This window comes from Alnus glutinosa, chromosome 7 (genome assembly GCF_958979055.1).
Source record: "Alnus glutinosa chromosome 7, dhAlnGlut1.1, whole genome shotgun sequence".
Lineage (NCBI taxonomy): Eukaryota > Viridiplantae > Streptophyta > Magnoliopsida > Fagales > Betulaceae > Alnus > Alnus glutinosa.
The window spans coordinates 25,118,833-25,140,221 of NC_084892.1; the positions used below are offsets into that span (position 1 = coordinate 25,118,833).

The following is a 21,389-nucleotide window of genomic DNA, read 5'->3' on the forward strand; positions in this document are numbered from 1 at the left end:
GTAAAAAGTAGAGATTAGCTAGGATGCCTTTTGGTCCAAAGGAGAGTGGTCATTTTTTGTCTCACAAATTACCATTTTATTTGTCTCCTTTATGTTCGGAAAAACTTGTGGATCTAAGAAGTCCTGATTTGGTTTCTATTGAGGGTTAGCGTTACTATATTTGTTTTGCAGGCGGTTTTAGCAAATTTAACTAAGTTTATTTCCTCTTGCTTGAAAATTTGGCTTAGAAGGAATGCAGTAGTTCATAGGGGAGGGTTTCTTCACCCAAACCAAATTATTTTGAACCAGTAGCGATGCGATGGAGGCATTGGTTGCACTACATGCTGTGGAATTCAATCGAGACTTGGGGTTACAGAGAATCTTGTTGGAGGGTGATGTGGTCCAAATAATGAATGTCGTGAAGGCTAGGGAATGAAATTGGACTAGATATGATCAACTTGTGGAGGATTACTTCTTGAAAAGAAAAAAAAAAGTCATTTTCAATGCAAAATGTTAGGGAGATTAACCATCTTGGGGGAGTCAATGAGCTAATAAAGACACAAAATAACTTAAAAGCTTAAACTTGCTTATGGGTTTGACAATTTGTGTAAAACTAAGTGGAATGTGCTAAGCAAATATGATTTTTCACCAATATTTAAGATTTTTTGCTTTTCCCTCTTTCAGTTCATGCATAATAAAAATCTAATCTCTAGTCTCCATCCAAGGACAAGAAAGTGTAGAATTTTCTAATCTATTCCTTAACAGTGGCATCCAGTGGCATCCAATATAAATCCAAAACGCTGATGAATTATTTTGTAGAATGCAAAGTTGCAAAATATATGATCACAGAAGACCCAATCGACCCAGGGAGCTCATCTCGTCCATGTTTACACAACGATAACTATACTGCACTACCTTAAAAGAGACAATCTACTACTTCATTACAATCATTTCAAACAACATTACTCAAAAGATTACCAACAAACTCAAACAAAAGCTTTTAGAATTAACGACCGCCTGAGAGAAGCGACTCTGCAGCAAAAGAGGTCTGCGTGAATGGCCTGTCCCCTGAAGACGGATAGGACATGGCAAAATCACTGAAACCACCTCCCTTATGCGCAAATGTTAAGCCGCTGGAACAAAGGCCAAGCGACGTCAACTCTGGAAGAGGAAAGTCACCCTCCAAGAACTGCACAACTTGGCGCATGCTTGGCCTAGCTGAAGGCTCTGAATGAGAGCAGAGCAACCCAAGTTTCAAAACCAGCTCTACTTCCTCTGCTACATAATCTGTACCCAAACATCGATCCCTTGCCGCAAGAATTTCGCCCCGGTTCCAATGAGAAAACACCCAATCAAGCAAAAGGTCATCATCTGCTGCTCCCGCTTGTTCTATTGGTCTCCTTCCACAAGCAACCTCGAGCAAAAATGCCCCGAAAGCAAACACATCGGTGCCTGGCGTGGCCTTGCCGCTTCGACTATGCTCCGGCGCAAGATACCCAAGAGTTCCGACCACATGGGTGGTTTGAGGATCAGTTCCATGGTCATATAATCTTGCAAGACCGAAGTCTCCCAATCTGGCATTCAATTCACCATCCAGCAAGACATTACTAGCCTTGACATCTCTGTGAATAACAACTTGCTCCCATTCTTCGTGCAGATAAAACAGCCCCGATGCCACACCTTTTATCACTCGAAATCTCTGGCTCCAGCTCAGGGTAACCTTAGGTTGGTCGAAGAGGTACTTGTCTAGGCTGCCGTTGGGCATGTAGTCATACACCAAAAGCAGCTCTCCCTTGCGCCGGCAATACCCCAAGAGTGGTACTAAATTCCTGTGACGAAGCCGACCAATGCTTACAATTTCTGCAACAAATTGTTTCATTCCCTGCCTTGATTCATGGGAGACCTTCTTCACTGCAATCTCAATTTTAGAGGTAGGTAGTATACCTCTATACACCCTGCCAAATCCACCGGAGCCCAACAGCTCTTTGTCCCTAAATCCTTTTGTGGCAATATAAAGATCTTTGTACTTGAATCTGTGAGGCCCATATTGAAGCTCCCAGTCTTCTAGCAATTCTGCAAACTTCCTCTTCCTTCTTATCACATAAACTACAGCTGAAACTGCTACCGAGACTAAACTAACAATAATAATAGGCAACCCAATTGTCAGAAATTTAGATCTCGGTTTAGCTCCTATCCGAGGCAGCTTGGGAAGTTGAGAGAGGACAAGTTCTGGAGCCGGGCCGTTCACCTTAAAGCTCCAACCCGTAACATAATGGGCTGTTAGGACTGAGCCGGTTGCAGACGAGAAGCCAACATACATGTTGTCTCCAATGACCGTTGAAAGATCATAGGACAAAGACAAGAGCGGAGTTTTGGGTTTACCTCCATTAATTGGAGCCATAGTGACCTGGATTTGCTTCTTGACACCATCATATTCCACCCAAACTCGCATTGGGCGGCCACTGATAAGACTCAGATTCTTAAACGCACCATTGTTGTCATAATATCCTGCGGGAACAGATGCCTTGGACTTCAACCCATTTATATCAATCCCAACATGGTTGTCGTTGATGTCGGAAAACTCGTTGCTCTGGATGGTATCGAGCTCTATGGCGACAACATGATTGGTGGCATTACCATTGTTGCTACCATTGAAAAGGCCGAGGTACTGGCTTGGCAGAGCTCCAGGGAGCCCTCTTGTGGGAGCAATCACGAAAGCAATTCCATGACCGCTCAAAGTGGGATATTCAGAAATGATAGCGAATGCAAAGGTCGTAGAGAAGGAGGAAGCGGTGCCATTCGGGGAATTCTTGAAGCGGACTGGATTGGGGTAGAAAGCATGACCGGTTTTCTGTCTGGTGTCATTGGTGAGCCTCAAAAGGCCATTAGGAGTAATTTCGGCTATGCCATCTCGGCTTAGATTTGCCGATACAAACCCATTGAAGGTGAAGTTGGTATCTTCAGAGGCTACAAAGCTCACTAGAAGAGGCAGCAGTATTGCAAGCTTGGGAAACATGGCTATTTTTTTTTTTGGTTTGCGTAAACCACTCTTCTCACGGCTTCTTCAAGTCATGGAAATGCGGCCAAGGTTTATAGGCATGAAAATTGGTCCCGTTTTGTCAACTTCCCAAATTCCATGGGTCACCCACCAAGTCTCTCTCAACTTGCCGAGCAGCCAAGCCTTCAATAAACAGAGTGTTCTTACTCAAACCTCTCAATTTCCAGGAAAATAGGCCAGAGGTTGGTCCTACTATGACACGGAGGATATATCATGTGTACTGGGGTCTTAAGTGAAACCTACCTAATTTGCATTTAAGAATTAGGAAACTTCACCCACCATTCTTAATGACTTAGCCATTTTTTTTTCTTTATGCTAAAATGAATAACCAATCCACTTAAAAATTTATCCATCCCATTATGCAAATCAAATGTAAAATACATTTGTGATGTATATGTGAATAGTGCAACTCCACGTGCATCTCTCTCTCTCCCGGCCCTCTAGCTCTCTCACCAAAACTCTTTACTTCATAACAATATTCTAATATATCTCTGAATTTAAGAAATTATATTTTAGAATATGTCTATATGACAAAATCTATATTTGTCATTTTAAGATCACACTCATGCGAACTACCTCAAAAGAGAACAAAAAATTTGTTGACTTTATAGCAAATAATTATTCAAAAAAAAAAAAAAAGACTTATCGTTGAAAAAATGTCTTAAAATTAAAATAAAGAAAGAATAAAAAAAAAATGTTTAAATTATATAGTGAAATAATAGATAATTAGATGTATGATACTTTTTGAAACTTATTAGGTAAAATAGATAAAATAGGTTTTGGTTAGCTATTTTGCATATAAAAATGCATAAGCTAATAGGAATACTCTTAAATATTGTAATCATTCTACTCCAGATCTTTAGTCACTTTTGTAATCATACTCTTAAATTTTAAAAAGTGTCAATTTAATGTATCAATCTTTAATTTTATTTTTTTTTTCTATTTTATCAATTCGTTAAGATTTTTCGTTAAATCTTGTTAAAATTCTCAAAATACATCTGTTTTTTTTTATATATATAAAAAAATTATTAAAAAAAAAAAACACAAAGATTTAGGCATTTCTCAAAATACTACTGTTTTTTTTTAAATATAAAAAAATTATTAAAAAAAAAAACACAGAGATTTATGTACTAATATTTTTGTAAATTTCATTTATTTTAAGAATTTTGGCACCCCTTTATTAAGATTTATAGAGAATTGAAATTAAAAAAAAAATTAAAAGATGAATATACTAAACTAATATTTTTAATTTTAAGGTATAATTAAAAAATAAAAAAAATTAGAATTTTAAGTGAATTTTTTACTTGAAAAATATTTATAATGATTAAAGTTGCAAGAAAAATGGTCATTAGTTGTCGGATAATGGGACGACGACTTTAAAAGTTTAAAGTAGCGGCCGTATGATTCCAAAGTCAGTTTCTACTTGTCCCACTTGTCATGTCAATGCCGGGTGAAAAATTATTTGCGTTGTGTAAAATTGTTTGGACAGAAGTAACGAGTGATTCAAGTAATATAAAATTTGAGAATATTTTATAAAAAGTAAAAAATTTGTTTTATTATAATTTTTTTTATTTGAATAATAAAAAAAATATTAATGTGATATAAAAAATATAAAAAAATTAATTTTTTTTTTTTTCTAGAAGCGAAAAGATATAGAAAAAAAATTAAGGTGGTTTGCCAAACGGCCCTTAAAATTACATGAGTAATATTGCTATTTAGTGCCGTTGATCCAGTTTTTCCGTATCACATCATTTAAATCATATAAAAATCTAATGAATCAGATAACTCAAATTATATGCAAGTAGCGTATGGTCCATAGTGATCCCATGGTGGACAGTGTGTTGAAGTGGCAGCCACAGGCATGAATGATCACAGCCGCCATTCGAGAAGAAGCGATGGGCGCATGGCCAAAATTAAATCGAGTCAATTTTTGCCACTTGTCATGATGTCATTGTCACGGCCAAGTGGCTACTTAAAAAACACAAGAGAAATTCAAATCTATGGGCGTTGCCAATACTAAGAATGCCAATGATTCCGTGACAAGAACAAAAACAGACCATGAAAAAAAAAGAGTTTTTATATAAAGGTATGTTTGCTGCATAATAATTGCACTAGCATTTTTTTTAAAAAAAAAAAAAAAAATATTAGACACATCAATATAATTGTGCAACTGTTGTATAAGAGTTATGAAAATAACATATTTCTTTTATATATGTATATTGTGAGATATATTAGTTACACAACAATACTGATGTGTTTAATGTGCAATTGTTATGCAAATATCGTCTACTGTAATTTTCCATTGAATAATAATTTTTGTACAATATCTATGTGTACAATAATTACATACGACACATTGAAATGTAAAATTTATGCATATGGCCCTACATATATAAGATTCACGTGCATATCACTCATACCCAATATGCATTGATTGTGCAGTTATTATACGAAGGAAAATGCTAGATGGGGACACTCATCTGTCCCTGTGTAGCAAGCCTCTTATACGAATGGATGTTTTGCAAGTAAGACTCCCCTTTCCTATTTGACAGAGCCAACCACGTGGTTGATGCTTTTGAGCGTGGGTCTTCATTTTCTTAATATTTTCTCAAAGGAAACAATAATTATTTATGAGGGGTATGGGGTAACGTGCATTTGTTTTCTTCACAGGTATGTTTTATATTTTATTATTATTATTATTATTATTAAAATAGCATTCATTATTCAATAACAATCTCTTTCAAACATCTTTCCCTCATATTTTATATGGTGATTTGCATGTGAATCACCCCAAAAAATGTGAGTCTTACAGATACTTAGAGATGTCTCGGTCATCTTTGTACGTAGTTAGGAAAACTTAAGGGTTGTACAACGTTAGATAATTAATTTAAATGATTAATTTTTTTTTTAATGAGTTTAATTTTTTTAGATAAATAGTAATTTAATATAGTATTAAGGTCTTTTCAATATTGCCATCGTAATTCAAATATTATTTCAATTGAATATTTTATGTGTTAAATCTTAATTATTAAAGAAAAATTTAAGCCCACACGTGAGTAGAGAATATTAAAATATTAATCTATATTGATACAGTGACTACACACCAAACGTCTGGCGGAAGAGATCTTCAAGGAAGACAAGAGTGGGTAGGGAGGCTTGCCAGATATTTTGGCGGGATCACTTTCAATGCTTAAGTTAGTAAAAAAAAAAGAAAAAAAAAAAAAAAAAAAAAAAGGACTAAAAGCAAACTATGTATCAGCTAAGGGGGAGGATAAGCATACTTGATCATAGGACGGACCTAGCACAAGGTAGCCCCCCAAAAATTTAAAGTCTCCCCTAAATAATTAATTTCTTATGCCTTTTTTTTTTTTTTAGTTTTTTTCGTTCACACCTACCTTAGCAATTCGCCTCCTCTATACTTATAGGTTGCGGATTCCCGCCTCTTCCTGGTAGGGCATTATGGGCTCCCGCTCATTTTCTTATTGCAACCGTGGGAGATTTCCTGCAAGAGCATCGAGGATTTACCCTGCGTAGTCTTAGCCAGTTATGTGACATGGCTGATGGGGATGTCAAAGGAGGTATCTTCGAGTGGTCCGAAGTATTTGTGTGACATGACAAGCGAGTGGTTTTGAACGATTACGTCACGGTAAGGCAATTCAATCCATTGCGTTTTACTGTAGTCTTGGACCTTGGTGCTCTAATCTTTTGTTAGCTTGTCCTGGTCAGGTTAACCCTAGTGGCCTTTCAAGCCCTCGGCGGAATTCTAATCGTTGCGCCCAACAAACCTTTGATAAATGCGTGTCGTTATTAGATACACAAACTTAAATAATTAAATTTATTGTTTTTTTTTTTATGAATTTAAATCTTGAAAAAAAGTATAATTTAGCCTCTTTAAACTGTTAATCGTTTTGCAAATAGTTTCACAAACTACTAACACTTGAGCTTTGACCCCTAAACTATCAAAACATTTCAAAAATGCCCGTTTTGTCAAAATATGCATATAATACCCCTCTCTCGTGTCATTTTTCAACTAAAAAACTAATAATTTTTTCTAAAAAAAAAAAACTTAAAAAATTAAAAAAATTAAAAACTAAAAAAAATTATTTTTTTATTTAAAAAAAAAAAAGGTGTTTAAGCCACCCCAGAGGTGGCACTGCAGCCACCCCAAACACCTCTTTATTATTATTATTTTTTTTAGTTTTTTAGGTTTTTTTTAAACTTAATTTTTATTATTTTTTAATTAAAAAATAATACGTGACAAGAATAATATAAACATATTTCAACAAAAATTGTTCTTTTTAAAACGTTTTGATAGTTTAAAGACATAGAATTCAAGCGTTGAAAATTCTTAAGGCTACTTACTACATGATTATCCGTTTTAATAACTAAATTATAATTTTTCCTTAAATCTTTAAATTATAAACCACAATAGTAAGTCTTCACGTCAACATCAACATGGAAGTATCGTGGAAAAAAAGAATGGGTTGGCTCATTTTGTGACGCAAGCGAAGAATCTTTATATTATCTCACCGAAAGTTCTTATCTTTTTATATTTATAACTTTATACAGTTGAAATGATTTGTTTTAAATAATTTTTATTTTATTTTATTTTTTTAATATTTAATATAAAAAAATATATATATTTAAAACACGCCAACTCAACTAAAATTAAATCAGTTTGATATTGATATCAGCCGACAATTAAGTATGAAAGTAAAACAAATTTGCTGATGATGTCCAAAGTCCACTATAATAATATCATTTCCGATCACGACAGATGCCATGGTTGTACCACTCCTATCTCAATCAAAATTTTGTATTTTAATTTGGTCATGACAAGTGCTATGTTTTCAGTTTACGTATATTTTGTAAGGCCACAAGGTCCAAGGACATGTGTCCCACATGGCCCGTTTCATAAATTTGCTCAAAGTTCACGAATTAGGAGGCCCCAGCTCCAAATTTCTGTTGTCATGCAAGAACCAGTGGGTTTAAGTCAAGAAAAGCGGTGAACGAGCAGATAAATTTTGATTTTGATTCCTTTAATAAAGGTGTTCATCCTAATCCTAAAATTAGGCTTGACTATTAAATAATTTATATTTACATACACTCGACTTTATATTCGTATAATTTTATTTTATAATGAGAACATTTGAGTATCTCTAATAAGTTTAGACAAATGAGATGGTTATATTTACTCTACAATCACTAACCGTATAACCATTTTTAAAAACAGTTATAAATAATCGTTAATTAGATAGGCGGTTAGCGGTTTAAATAGTAGGCGGAGGCGATTAGTAACCGCTAATTACTTACCCTTATATATATAGATATTAAAAATTTGTTTGTATTTAATTATCTGGATTTTTTTTTTTTTTTTAATAGATATTTTGAATTTGTATTTAGATTTGTTAATTTTGTACCAAAAGGTTCATTTTTTTAAAAAAAAAATTAAAAATTAAAACATGGCCAAAAATCGGCCCAAAACCTAAATTAAAAAGCGGTTTTCAAACCGTCGGTTATAAACATAATAACCGCTAACCGTCGGTTATAAAAATAACTGTTATTGAAAAAGTAAAAATTTATACTTTAGCTACTCATTTTTTTATACACACTCCAATATACTTTTTATTATACTCTCTATTTTTATTTAAATATTATTTTGTTTGGAAAATAGTGTGAAAGAAAGAAAGGGAGTGAGAGAATATAATAAAAACTCTTTGTAGTGTGAATAATGAATAGGCAGAAGAACCTCTTTATTGTTCACACTATCATTAAAAAAAAAAAAAAAATGTTAAAGTAGCTACTCTATATTGGATCATTTGACTAATATGTTGGAAATGCTCTAAAATAAAATGGAACTCTCTTTGTAATATGATAAATATAGCTTGAATTATTATGATTATTATTATTAGTCTTGATATAAATATATGAATGTTCATAATGAATTTATATATATAAAAACAAAATTGTATTTTTTAAGATTCAAATTATATAATTTAATTAATTCAAAGTGTTAAACCACCGCTTATCCAACAAGTTTATGACTTTGAGATAAGTGATGATTTAAAATGGTATCGAAAAAAAAGGTCTTGAGTTTGAACCTTATCTCAGTCATTCATCTCCCATTTCAAATTAAAAAAAAAAAAAATCACGCATTAGGCCTCACTCATTTGAGCCCATACGTAAGAAAAATGTTAAAATATTAATTAAATAATTAAATTTATCCATTTCTATCGGCGGCTTTTATAAAATAATAAAAATAAACATTTATAATATTTATTTTACTTAAAAAATAAATTAATTAATTGAGTAACTGAGTTAAAGTTTCGTTTGAAAAATAAATAAACAAAACTTAAATAAATATTTAGCTTGATTTATAATTTTAAACTCACTCCCTATTCGCACTAAAATGAAATGAACTGAATTTATTGGTGATTAAATGAATACCATGGAGTAGTTTAGATCTCAATCCCAATTCCCTCACCCGTCGTCACATCTAAAAGATCTCTCAGGCTTTGCTCATTCAAATTTGACGTCGACCATGCGGTCCATGTCTTCTAGAATCACCATAAGTGTCCGCAACGAAAGTTGTGCGTCTTTTCCGGGAGAATAAAAGCATTCTTCTTCTTCTTCTTTTTTTTGAAAGGTATTTATTTATTTTTATGTTTTTTTTGTAAGAATTAAGAACGTTATTTTGTTTTTGAAGTAAGTTCAAATAATCAAAGTTGGATGTGATCGACGGAGGTCCAAAAATTTCAAAAGTCTACTCTTTGGGGCCAGCCCAAATTTTCCAATCATCGAGAATCCATGGCCATTAGGGTTAAAGACCATAGGAATGTTAGAGCATTTTTTTAAAGACCAATTCTCCAAAGTAATAAGAAAAATGTTAGATATTTTAATTTTAATTTTAATTTTTTTTTTTTAATTTGGTTTCAACTTGATGTGTCACAATCCTATGAAATTATGATAATTTAAGTTGGAACCAAATTTTGAAAAAATATTTTTGGATATCTAACATTCCTCAAACAATAATTATTGGTCCTCAAGCTTGACTCGAATCTTTCACAAAAAAATCTCAGGCTTAAACTAGTTTTTTGTCTTCTTTCTTTAATATGGCTTTTTATATTAGTATTTAATATGACAATGATGAAATTAAAACTTAGTTGTATAAAGATATGTAAATGATATATGTTTATTATTTTTCGATGTAGGAAATAGCCATCGTCATCTTTGTTAATAACTCATACTCATTTAGAAGAGGGAAAAAAACAAGGAATGACTTGCACCAAAATGATTTAATTTGGTTAATACATGTTGCTGATCTATTACTGAGGTTGCAACGTTTTCATTTTGCCCATAAAATGACAAAAATACTCTCTCAAAAAGAAAAACTAAATCAATATTAACCCTAATAAAGATTAAGGATAACATTTCAAATTTTGTGATAAATTTAGAGAAATAATAAGTGTAGAGTTTTTTTTCAAAAAAAAAAAAAAATCTCATGCGGATGACATTCGCTAAGAGGCAAGACGGCGTCATGTTGGAAGAGACGACGTAGGAAAGATAATAGAAGATAATAAGTCGCAATTAATGGTTGATGATCATGACAGTCTCATACTTTTATTATTCCAACAACGTTACAATCAAGTTCGCGTGTTTGTTTGACGTTTGGGGTGGTGCAAAGCTGTGACGAAATGTTAGCAGCTTTTCGCCTTATAGATTTCACACCTTCAAGGAGTTTATAATTCGAATATATATATATATATATATTTGATTTACGAAATTTTTGTCCAATTCTCAATTTTTTTATTTTTTTATTTTTAACTTCATTTATAACCTATAATCTTTCATCACTTTTAAAAAATGATATTCAAACTTTAAAAAGTGTCAAAGCGTTAGAAGATATATAGTGAGATATGAGATGAATAGTTATAGACATTCATAATTGTAGTAAAAGTTTTTTTTTTTTTTTTTTTTTGACATTTCTACACAAGAAGGGAGAGGGAAGATTCGAACTAGTGACCTCCGCTTCATAAGACGTGATCTCCAGTCGATTGAACTACCCTTTAGGGACAATTATAGTAAAAGTTGAATGATTACATAAATGTTATAAATATCAATATAATGATCCCATAATATTAATGTAATAGAAAGAAATATGATGGGTTATAAGTAAATTAAAGTTCTTCCTTTATTTTTATTTTTTTTATTTTTTTCTTTTTTACAAACACCGACTTAAAAACTATTTTTTACTACTACATCATCTAATTGTACGGTAATCGAAAAAAAATATTGAATATCAATTTATACTAATTTCAGGAATATGTAACTTGAAAAAGGAAAAAAAAGCACAAAGAAAAAAGAAAATCTTCCACTAAGTTCAAATCATTTGACTTGGATATATGCAAATATATATGAATGGGATAGCTAGGTGGACAAAAATTAAGCTGTGAATTTGATGATCTCATCTTCCAATTAAACAGGATACTTGAAGTTTTTGTCAATAACTTTTGTATGAACGTCAAACCTCTTGGCCGTAGGACTCCTTTTCCTCCAAATTTATGAGACCAATATGAACGGTTACCAATCTCCTCTCTCAACAATTTCGACCGCACCATAATCTGTCCACAATCTCGGAATATACACCAAAATTTGACCCTATCATCAAAGGGAGTGTGTACGTGTTTGTTGAGAATTAACTTCGTGAAAAGCATCAAAAAAAAAAAAAAAACCCACCTTCAATTCCTTCTTGGATTGAAGAAAAATATCTCCCACATATACGGCCTGCCTTGTAAGTCTATTTTGGGAGTACTAGATATTAATTCCACACCCACCTCAACAACTCCCACTTCCATCGCGTTTCTCACGTCGATCTCCAACAATACGGTTAACAAACCATGGTTTTATTTTATAACTATTAATTGCATAATGTTGATATGTCAGTTTTAATTAAGAACAAATTATTGTTAAAAAAATTAAAAATTAATTAAAACAGTCATATCAGTATTGTAAGATAAAAATGATAGTTATATATATGAAGGTATTCTATATTTCTATCCAACAGGAAAAGAACTAGTAACACATCACTTGTCATGTTTCGATGATTGCCACTTTACTTTAGAATCACTATCTTTCCCGTCTTGAAACACTGAAGGTGTTTGGGAAAGCTTCTTTTTTTTTCTTTTTCTTTTTTTTACATTTTTGTTTTCCTGCCTGAAGTAGTAATAAAATTTGATAAATGTGATATAAGTGTGAAAGTAGTTTTGAAAGAAAAGTGAAAGAAAGTTGTTTGTTAATGTAAAGAAATGAGTCCGACTTTTTTTTTTTTAAGAGAAAGGAAAAAAGATGGGAAAACTTGTTGTAATTCAATTTTTTAGCTATTCTATTCAAATAATTTTGGAATCAAGCAGGTTTTTGAATTTTTTTTTTTTTTTTCTCTTCCAAAAAGTTTAGATGTTTTGGGGAAATTTATGTTGTAGGAGTTCCCTTTATAGAAATTTTGATGAAAGGCTTCAACTTGGGAACAACTATTCTGTCGTTTAAAAAACAAATTTCTTGTATCTATTAAAAAAAAAAAAACAACAAAAAAAACAAATTTCTTGTCGTTTATAATAGCCAGCTAGATATATACTTGCCAAAAAAACCGAAGAAGTCAATTTCTTACTTATCATGCACGTCAATATTGCGTACTAAGCATCTAATTCCAAATTTTGAAGAGACTATAATCAATAGGTTGAATTGAGATGAGGGCACTTTATTTGGTAATAAGTGATTTAACGCATGAAAAGATAGTGAGAACAAAAGATGAGAAGATAAAGGCTCAATGTGGTTGTTGGCCACTCCAAAACACGTCAGGAGTGGCCGGACAAAGGCGTAATCAACCATAAAAAAATAAATTGAGGGTGGTCGAATCACTCACAAAACAAGATTTTTGTAGCAGTATGACCACTTCTATTATATTTTGGGTGGCCGTTAAGAGGGTGATTGGACATTTCAAAACAACTTGAATTATGAGAAAAAGAGAAACAAAATATTCAAATCGGCCAGTTTCGGTAGAAAAACTCTATTCCTTTTCTCTTAAAAAGAGTAACGCATTGCTACCTCCATTTGTGAGGTATTTACTCCACCTCCGATGCTTTTTCAAGGAAGGAGGGATAGATCTTTTTCCTTTCCTCCTCTGTTTCCCCATTGTTCTTCTTCTTGCTCTTCTTCTTCCTGTCGTTTTTTTTTTTTTTTTTTGGGTCTTTGTCTTCATAGTTTATGTTTTTGTTTCCTCCAAATAACTCCTTTACTGGCTGCTCTCCACCCCTGCCCTGTTGTCTCCCGCTGTCATGATGCTCTTCGCCCCTTTCCCGCGCCCCATGGCTGGTTGTTTCTTGGATCTATAGAGGTTCACATATTTGGCTTTTTCAAGGCCATATATGTAAACTTACATCAGCCCCACCCTCAAACGCATCCCACCTCTATGCTCTTGGACCTTCCCGCTTCTTGCCGCTCTCCTTAGCGTCGCTGTTCGGCCACCATGAGCCGGCACATGGTTCCTCCTTACTCGCACATGGCCTTTTCGGATTACGGCTTCACCATCCTCCTTCGTCGCTGCAGTTGTTTTTTGATATTTTATTGTATTAATGTTGTTTTTTTGGTATTTTTTTGCAACTTTTTGTGTTTTGCTGCTTATTTTGTGTTGTTTGGGTTACTGTCTCCCTACACTTATGTGGATTGATCTATTAGTGGAGACTTTTGTAGCAGATGTTTGTTCCTTTCCGATGGTTCATATTCGGTTCTTGGTAGTACTTCCATTGCAACAACCATTTAATGGTGGTTATTGCCTTTACCACTTGGGGATCCAAATGGAGCCTGTTTGCCCTTGTTTACCATTTCGTGCGGCCCTTAGAGAGGCCCCGGATCCTTTTTGGATTGAGCAATGATAGGCATGGGCCAACTTGCCGGTCCCTGCCCGCCCCTTCTCATTAAAAAGGGAGGTTTTTTAATGAAAAAGCAACTTCCGATGTCATCAAAAGTTGCTTTTTCATTAAAAAAACCATTTTTTTTAATTAAAAAAAGCCTGTTGGGGGTCGGCAAGTTGGCCCCCAACTATCATTTCCCTTTTGGATCTATTGCCTACTATTTGTTTTTATCTCTATATTGCTTTTTTTTCATTTGAGTTTTGTTGTTGGAGAGCCCATCCCGTTTTATTTGTTTTTTAAAATAATCACATCACCTTTCAAATTATTATCAATTCAAAAATCAAATTGTTGTGGATCCAATCCAATAGCTAGCTTTAACCCCTAACCAAAAAAAGGTAACAAATGATAAAAAGTTGAGACTGATGTTAGGATTAAGATCTTCTATAATTATTTGTCCGAATTTAAGAGAATTTGAGCAGGTAATTGTGAGAAACCACTTATGGGACTTACCTGGCCAAATAAAAATTAGGCTGTCCAACCACTTGTATAAAGGATATAAGATAGTGGGCTTTTAATAGGTTAGTGGGCCTTTTATGTAATGGGCTTCTCCTTGTAAATAAGTTAGTTTTGTTGGCCTATGCTAGTTTTCTAATGTAATTGGGATATTCTGAAAGGGATCTAGTGAGCTAGAGGAAATGGGGTATTCTAGAAGGGATAGAGTGAGCTGTACATTCCGTTAGAATATTCTCAAATAAAATGGGTTATTTAAGAAGAGGATGCAGCGGGTACAAGGTAAGAAGAAAGAATAAGAATAAGAATACTGTAGCTGGCTATTTCTTAGAGAGATTAGGCCTCTAGAAGTGCATGGGAGAGTCTAGGCCTCTCAGAATGCCTGGGAAAGATTAGGTCTCCGAAAGTGCCCTTAGCTATTAATGCATTATCCATTTATAATCTTCATCTTCTTCCTTGAATCTTTATCAATTCTGCCTTTGTTTGGCTATAATATCCCTGAATTCATATTCAAATAAGAAAATACCATAATATATCGGGTTAGGTGAATCCTATAAGTAGTCCCTCACATTTACTTACTCAAATTATTTTAAATTTGAACAAATAATAGTAGAGAATTGTTATCTTGGTACATGGTTATCCTATTAAATATTAAATACATAATACAAAAAAAGAAGAAAGCCCCTAGGCACTTCCAAACGAGTCCGCTAATAAAAAGCAGAGACTACGTCACAACAGTCTACAGGCATCCCTCATTGCTTTGTTGGTAGCAAATAACATGTGTTGCACTCAGATGCCTTGCATGATTATTTTTCCTAATTGTTTTTAGTGCTCATAAATCTATGCAAACTCTATATGGGATCATGGTTATCTCAAATTATTTGGTCAGATGGGTTTTATAAGTGATCTCTTATAATCACTTGTTTAAATTTTCTCATATTCAGACAAATAATTTAAAAAAAAAAAAAAAAAAAAAATTTGTTAAGAAATTGGTAATTTGTCCTATTTACATATCGATAAATTTGATCTGAAATTCCCATGTATAGTTCCGAATTGTAAAGCTACATAAGTTATTTACAAGCCCTACCACTGGGATTTAAGGCAAACATTTCAGTTAACTTAGGTTTTAGAGAAGGATTTAAGCCGAGTGTTTGGTTGTAGACTTGTGGTGCAGGTTCTTTCCTGTCCACAGCCCCACTCAATCGAACCAAGATTTTCATCAGATTCTACAAAGTGAGCCTTTAAAATCAAATCCAATTTTGCAACTACAAATTAAAGTTTTCCTCCAAATCGATGGAAGAAACTTTCTTAAACTTAACCTATATAAAAATATAATGTGTTCCTTCAAGGCTGGAACATGTAAAAATACATGCTTTTTAATAGTATTAACAAAGTTATAGAAAATTTTAATTAAAAAAACATATATTTCTTCCATGCTAATAGCAAAAATAAAACCTATATATATGCATTATAGGAAACTCAAGCATTTGGATGTGAGTTTGTTTACATTTTTTTTTTCTTGAAGTCACATATTTTTTGGAAAATTTTCGAGCAAATCAAATGGAACCTCAGAAGAAAATAAGTAATAGTAATAATAATAATAAAAGAAAAAAGAAAAGAAAAGAAAGAAAATTGACCATTACTACTACCTGGTCACCCCTCCTCTCCCATCGAGTAGGGAGAGAGACGAAGACGAAAGAGAAGCAAAACTATTCTCCATACCTCTATTCCTCGCGAACGCGGCGGAGCTCATATTACCGTACGACGAAGACGGAAATGAGTGCACAAAATCTTCGAACCCCTCCACATGACCCTTACCTCCATTGTACTCGCCCGGTGCTCTCAAGTCGTCCAAGATCTCAGCCTCTCCTTCCAAATACATCACCACATGCCGCATGCTCGGCCGTGCTACCGGCGCATTATTTGAACACATCAGCCCTAGCTTCAACACCATCACCACCTCACCTTCGTCGTACTGCCCATTCAGCCGGGAGTCCACCACATCAAGGAACCTCCCTTCTAAGAACCTGTCCCACACCCAATCCACCAAAACTAACTCTTCCGGCATTGCCTTGGGCTCAATCGGCCGGCGCCCACAGACAACCTCTAGCAAAAGTGCGCCAAATGCATACACATCGGACCCCGCTGTGGCCTTGCCTGTTCTAGGCAGCTCCGGTGCAAGATACCCGAGAGTGCCGACGACCCGGGTGGTGCTCGGGTTTGCCCCGTGCTCGTACAATCTCGCAAGCCCGAAATCGCCTAGTCTTCCGTTGAGCTCGCTGTCTAGCAACACATTGCTGGCCTTCACGTCTCTGTGAATCACAACCTGTTCATAGCCTTCGTGTAAATACAGAAGCCCAGAAGCGACACCCTTTATGATATTGAACCTTTCCTCCCAACTGAGAACTCTTTGTGGCTCATCAAACAAGAACTTATCTAAACTCCCATTAGCCATAAAATCATATACAAGAAGAAGATCACCTCCTCTGCGACACCAACCCAATAATTGAACCAAATTCCGGTGGCGAAGCCGACCGATGCTAGCGATTTCCGAGATGAACTCAGGCAGACCCTGTTTGGAATCGTGCGAGATTCTCTTAACCGCAACTTGGATCTTCGACTTTGGAAGCGTCCCTTTGTAAACTCGACCGAATCCACCGTGCCCGAGTAGCTCTTTTTCTTTGAAACCATTGGTTGCTTTCTTCAGTTCCGGGTAAGAGTACCGATGTGGGCCTAGTTCAAGCTCCCAATCTTCGATTATGTCGGCGTTTTTTGTCTTTCTGAAGAGGTAAATGGCAACGGAGATTGCAGCTAGTGCAAGAATAATAGCTGCAACAGAAACTCCTACTGTAAGAGCTGTGTGTTTCTTCTTGGGTCCTGGTAGAGAAGGCAGAGAAGAGAGATCAAGGGCTGGAGCTTGCCCGTTAATCTTAAAGCTCCAGCCCAAGAGGTGGTGTGAGCTAGCGAGCAAACCCGTTGAAGCAGAGAACCCAACGAACATAAATTCTTGGAGGATCGGTGAGAGATCTACCGGAAATGACAAGATTGGCTTTCTGGGTTTTGAAGAAGACGGCGAAATCGTTACGTTGAGAACATTTTGAACTGAATCGTAGTCGATCCACACCTGAATAGCTTTCCCACTCTTGAGGTTAAGATCTTGTTTGGTTGAATTGTCAGTGAAATACGCTGCGACGGCGGAGTCGTTGGAGGTTAAGCTATTGATGTCGATGCCGACATGGTTGTCGTTGATGTCTCCGAACTCGAAGTCTTGGACGGTGTCGAATTCAACCGCGAAGAGATGGTTGGAAAAATTTCCCAGATCGCTGGCGTTAAGAAGTCCCAAGTACTGGCTGGGCAGAGCTTTCAGATTCTTGGAGGGTGCGATTGTGAAAGCCATGCCATGGCCTCCGAGCTTTGGATACTCTGGGACTATAGCAAAAGCAAAGGAGGTGGAGAAAGAGAAAGCTTTACCATCGGTGGAGTTCTTGAACTGAAAAGGAGAGGCATAGAAGGCATGGCCCATTAACCGACTGGTCTCGTTGGTTAACTCAAGAATCCCGGTTTTCTGGATATTAGCGTTGCCGTTTAAGGTTAAGTTGGTGGCAGCAGCTTTGAATCCAGGAAAGAAGAGCTGGTTCAGCTGGGATGAAACTGGGATAGTTAGGAAGATAAGAGCAGAGAAAATCCAAAGAAATTTGGCCATGATTTTGGAACAAGAATCAAGGCATGGGAGATCAAAAGGGGGTTTGGATTTGGAAGAGGTAGGTGAGATTAGGATGTATTATAGGATCTAAGAGAGGTAGGTGAGATTTGAATGTATATACAATGAATGAAGTGGAGGCATCAAGAATTCAATATCAAACGGTGAAAGTGGATTCAAGCAGGAGATCTGAAATTTTTGGGAGGGATGATAAGGAGCACATTGAGACAGCAACGAGCAATGGAATGGGGCCTCACATGGGCTGCCTAGCAGTTACGGATAATAAAGTGAAAGCAGCCTTACTACACAACAGAAGACTCTCGAGCTCTGAACTCACACAAACATTGACCACTAGGGGAGGGTGTTACGGCTGCCACACTTAATACTAAGCTCATGAATAGTATAAAGATATTTTAATTTAATTTATAAATCGCTTACTCTGTAACTCGGTCAGAAAAACACAACCTATTCAGTCAGAGACGAAACCAGAATATCAGCAAAGGGAAAACGAAACAAAATTTTAAAAGGTTTAGGGGGACGTAAATTAGCCCCATCCCCAAACTAGGCTGTAAATCCGTCCGTGTATTCAATTCCATAATCAACGTGGTGGTAAGCTCTGATATTTGCAATGGCGTCATGCGGTGAAAAACATGTGCCCAGTACCCCAAATTGGAAAATTTCACGAATGGTAGTTCAACAATAATGTTTGACAAAAGAAACAATTAGTGTCGTGTTTTTCATTAAACTAATACTATGTAGTCCAAGTTGATGTCTTCGCTAAGTGCTTGTTGGTGAAGACGAATCTTTGATTTCTCAACTTCAAGGAGACTGTCTCCAATCTCACCACTTTCCCCATTGTTTAGTATTTGTTTTCTGATCTTAAAATAAACATATTAATAAATAATTTAAAATACAAAGTATTCCTAAAAGTATATTAAAAAAATGGATTTTTTTTTAAAAAAAAAAAATTAAAAGCAAACAATAATGCAGCGCAAAGCAACTTTTCACAAAAATTGAAAGAAGCAAGCTGGTGAGTGGTGAACATGTTTTTTTTTTTTTTTTTTTTTGGAGTATTTTATGTGGAAATTAAAGAAAACCAATGTCAAAGAAACCATTCTCGGCTGCCTGTTGTTATTATCATCAGGTGGATAGAAACCTTAAATTTATAACATGAAGATTCAAAGGATAAGTCTCCGGTTTCAGGGCCGGCCGGCGGCCACCGGCCCTAGCTTTAGTATGACGGTTTGAAATATGACTGGATATAATTAAGGGACTCTAAGAGTAATTCTAAACGTCATACCCATGTCTATCTTGTGTCCCTCTAAAAATGAGGTGGCTTTTAAAATCATCATGTGATCAAAATTCAATTTTGATCAATCACAAGCTCAATGGTGATTTTAAAAGCCATCTCATTTTTAGAGGGACACAAGAGGGACATGGGTATGACATGTAGCATTACTCGAGACTCTAACATCAAACCCACTAACTCAATTTATAATATGTACGTACATTTGTGAACTCAAAAGGAACGTGGCGACAAAACTTTTAGGTTATGCTAAATAATCTACTTTAATCATGATATCAACTTGTGCTGGAAAATATTTTATATATATATTTATCAATCTATGGGAATCAAACCAACGTCAAGGGGATTAAAAAAATAAAAATAAAAACCAACGTACGTCAAGGGAATAAAGAATTGGTGCCACCTGTAACGCTCCAGCTTAAATGATATAAGTGGATAAACAAAATAATTGCATATTCTACATGGTGTTATTATATATTTAAGATTTAGACAGTTGAAATTGCATGTATTTATTTAATTTTTTTGAAACCACAAGCCTCGCTTATATAAATTGAACACTAGAGCTTAACTTAAACAGACACCTTATATAATATCAACACTCAATAGAGTCATTTACATATTAATCTATCACTGTTAAAATATTGCAAAATGTGCCACTTGATGGTCGGTAACATATTGGTTGAAGCTCCTCATAAGTTTAGCAACCTTCAAAAGATGAGATTGCATGCGGATCTCACGGGTAGTAGTCTAAGCTTAAGTAGAATTCTTCCTTGTCAGTTGCGCCTATATCTGTAAAATCTCACAATTTATAAGTGAAAATGATGAGTCCATAGCTTAATAAGTGAATATTAACCAACCATTTTATAATGTGTGGCGTGAGCCATTCTTTCTAAAATTTCCCTCTCTTTTCACTTTCAAAACAAATCCTTTATTTAAAAACTATGTAGATCGGGTTTTTATAAAATTTGCGTAAAACGCATTTTATGATCAGTACAAAAACATTTAAACTCTGAGAGAGACTTTTTATACTAAATACAGATATTCTTGGCATTTTCTTTTTCACAATAAAATCTCAGTATATAACTATATAGTAGTTAAATTCGATTAATATCATATGATAATGATAAACATCAATTTAATAGATGGATAAATGTACATAATAAAATGTATATACATAATAGTATTGTTGAGCGTTTAACCCCCGCTCAACGATGGGTAAGAATTAATTAGAAACCTTTTATAGAAATCATTAAACCTAATCTTTTCATTTTCATAAGTGAGACTTTCTTTAAAAAATCTTTTTTTAAAAAAAACTCCTTTGTCTTTAAAACCCTCTTCTATGAAATTCATCTTTCTTTAAACAGTCTAAATCTCAATATAACATGCAGTGGAGATATAAACATACTTTAAATCTTAAGGCTCATAGTCAGTAAATATTCATAACAAATCATGGCATGTAAAACATTTTAGTTTAGTTGGAAATATTTACTTACACTTAACTCCTAGTGTTATCCTCCCGGAACACGTTTATGCTTGTCTACATTCATGTCATCATAGCAATACGTTAGATTCTAGGTTTATCTAGAATCCTAAAATATTTTCCAAACCCTAACGGTCCTTCATTTCTAGACAATCCCGGTCAAATGGAATGTGATCGGAGTGTGACTAGGGCTCCTTGGTTTTCAATTCGGTCAAACAGAGTTCAATTAGTCTTCGACCGAAGTTCTCAGATATAGTTCTTGATTTTAAGTTCCGTTCGACCGAACTTCAACTAAAGCTCTCGAGTATTGCCCAGTTGCTTGGAAATCGAACAACGATATGCAGATTTTGCACATTGACATGAAAATACACATACCATCGATTTTTTTCACTCCAAACCTTTATTTACTCCTTGTAATCATTCCTAACTCAATATGCAACTAATAACTT

At 34.7% G+C, this 21,389-nt stretch overlaps 2 protein-coding genes across 2 annotated transcripts; both read right to left on the bottom strand.

The window, feature by feature from the left end:
• Nucleotides 1–766: 766 nt before the first annotated feature.
• On the bottom strand, nucleotides 767–3,231 carry LOC133872709 (L-type lectin-domain containing receptor kinase IV.1-like). The gene has a single exon (XM_062310284.1). It carries the CDS (start codon nucleotides 2,993–2,995, stop codon nucleotides 986–988), a length of 2,010 nt encoding a protein of 669 aa, XP_062166268.1. The 5' UTR covers nucleotides 2,996–3,231; the 3' UTR covers nucleotides 767–985.
• Nucleotides 3,232–15,894: 12,663 nt separating this feature from the next.
• On the bottom strand, nucleotides 15,895–18,498 carry LOC133873059 (L-type lectin-domain containing receptor kinase S.4-like). The gene has a single exon (XM_062310775.1). The coding sequence runs from the start codon at nucleotides 18,155–18,157 to the stop codon at nucleotides 16,100–16,102; it is 2,058 nt and encodes a 685-aa protein (XP_062166759.1). The 5' UTR covers nucleotides 18,158–18,498; the 3' UTR covers nucleotides 15,895–16,099.
• Nucleotides 18,499–21,389: the final 2,891 nt, after the last annotated feature.

Bases quoted from the DNA above. Each gene is read 5' to 3' on its own strand.
- LOC133872709 (XM_062310284.1), bottom strand. From the start codon at position 2,995: ATGTTTCCCAAGCTTGCAATACTGCTGCCTCTTCTAGTGAGCTTTGTA.
- LOC133873059 (XM_062310775.1), bottom strand. From the start codon at position 18,157: ATGGCCAAATTTCTTTGGATTTTCTCTGCTCTTATCTTCCTAACTATC.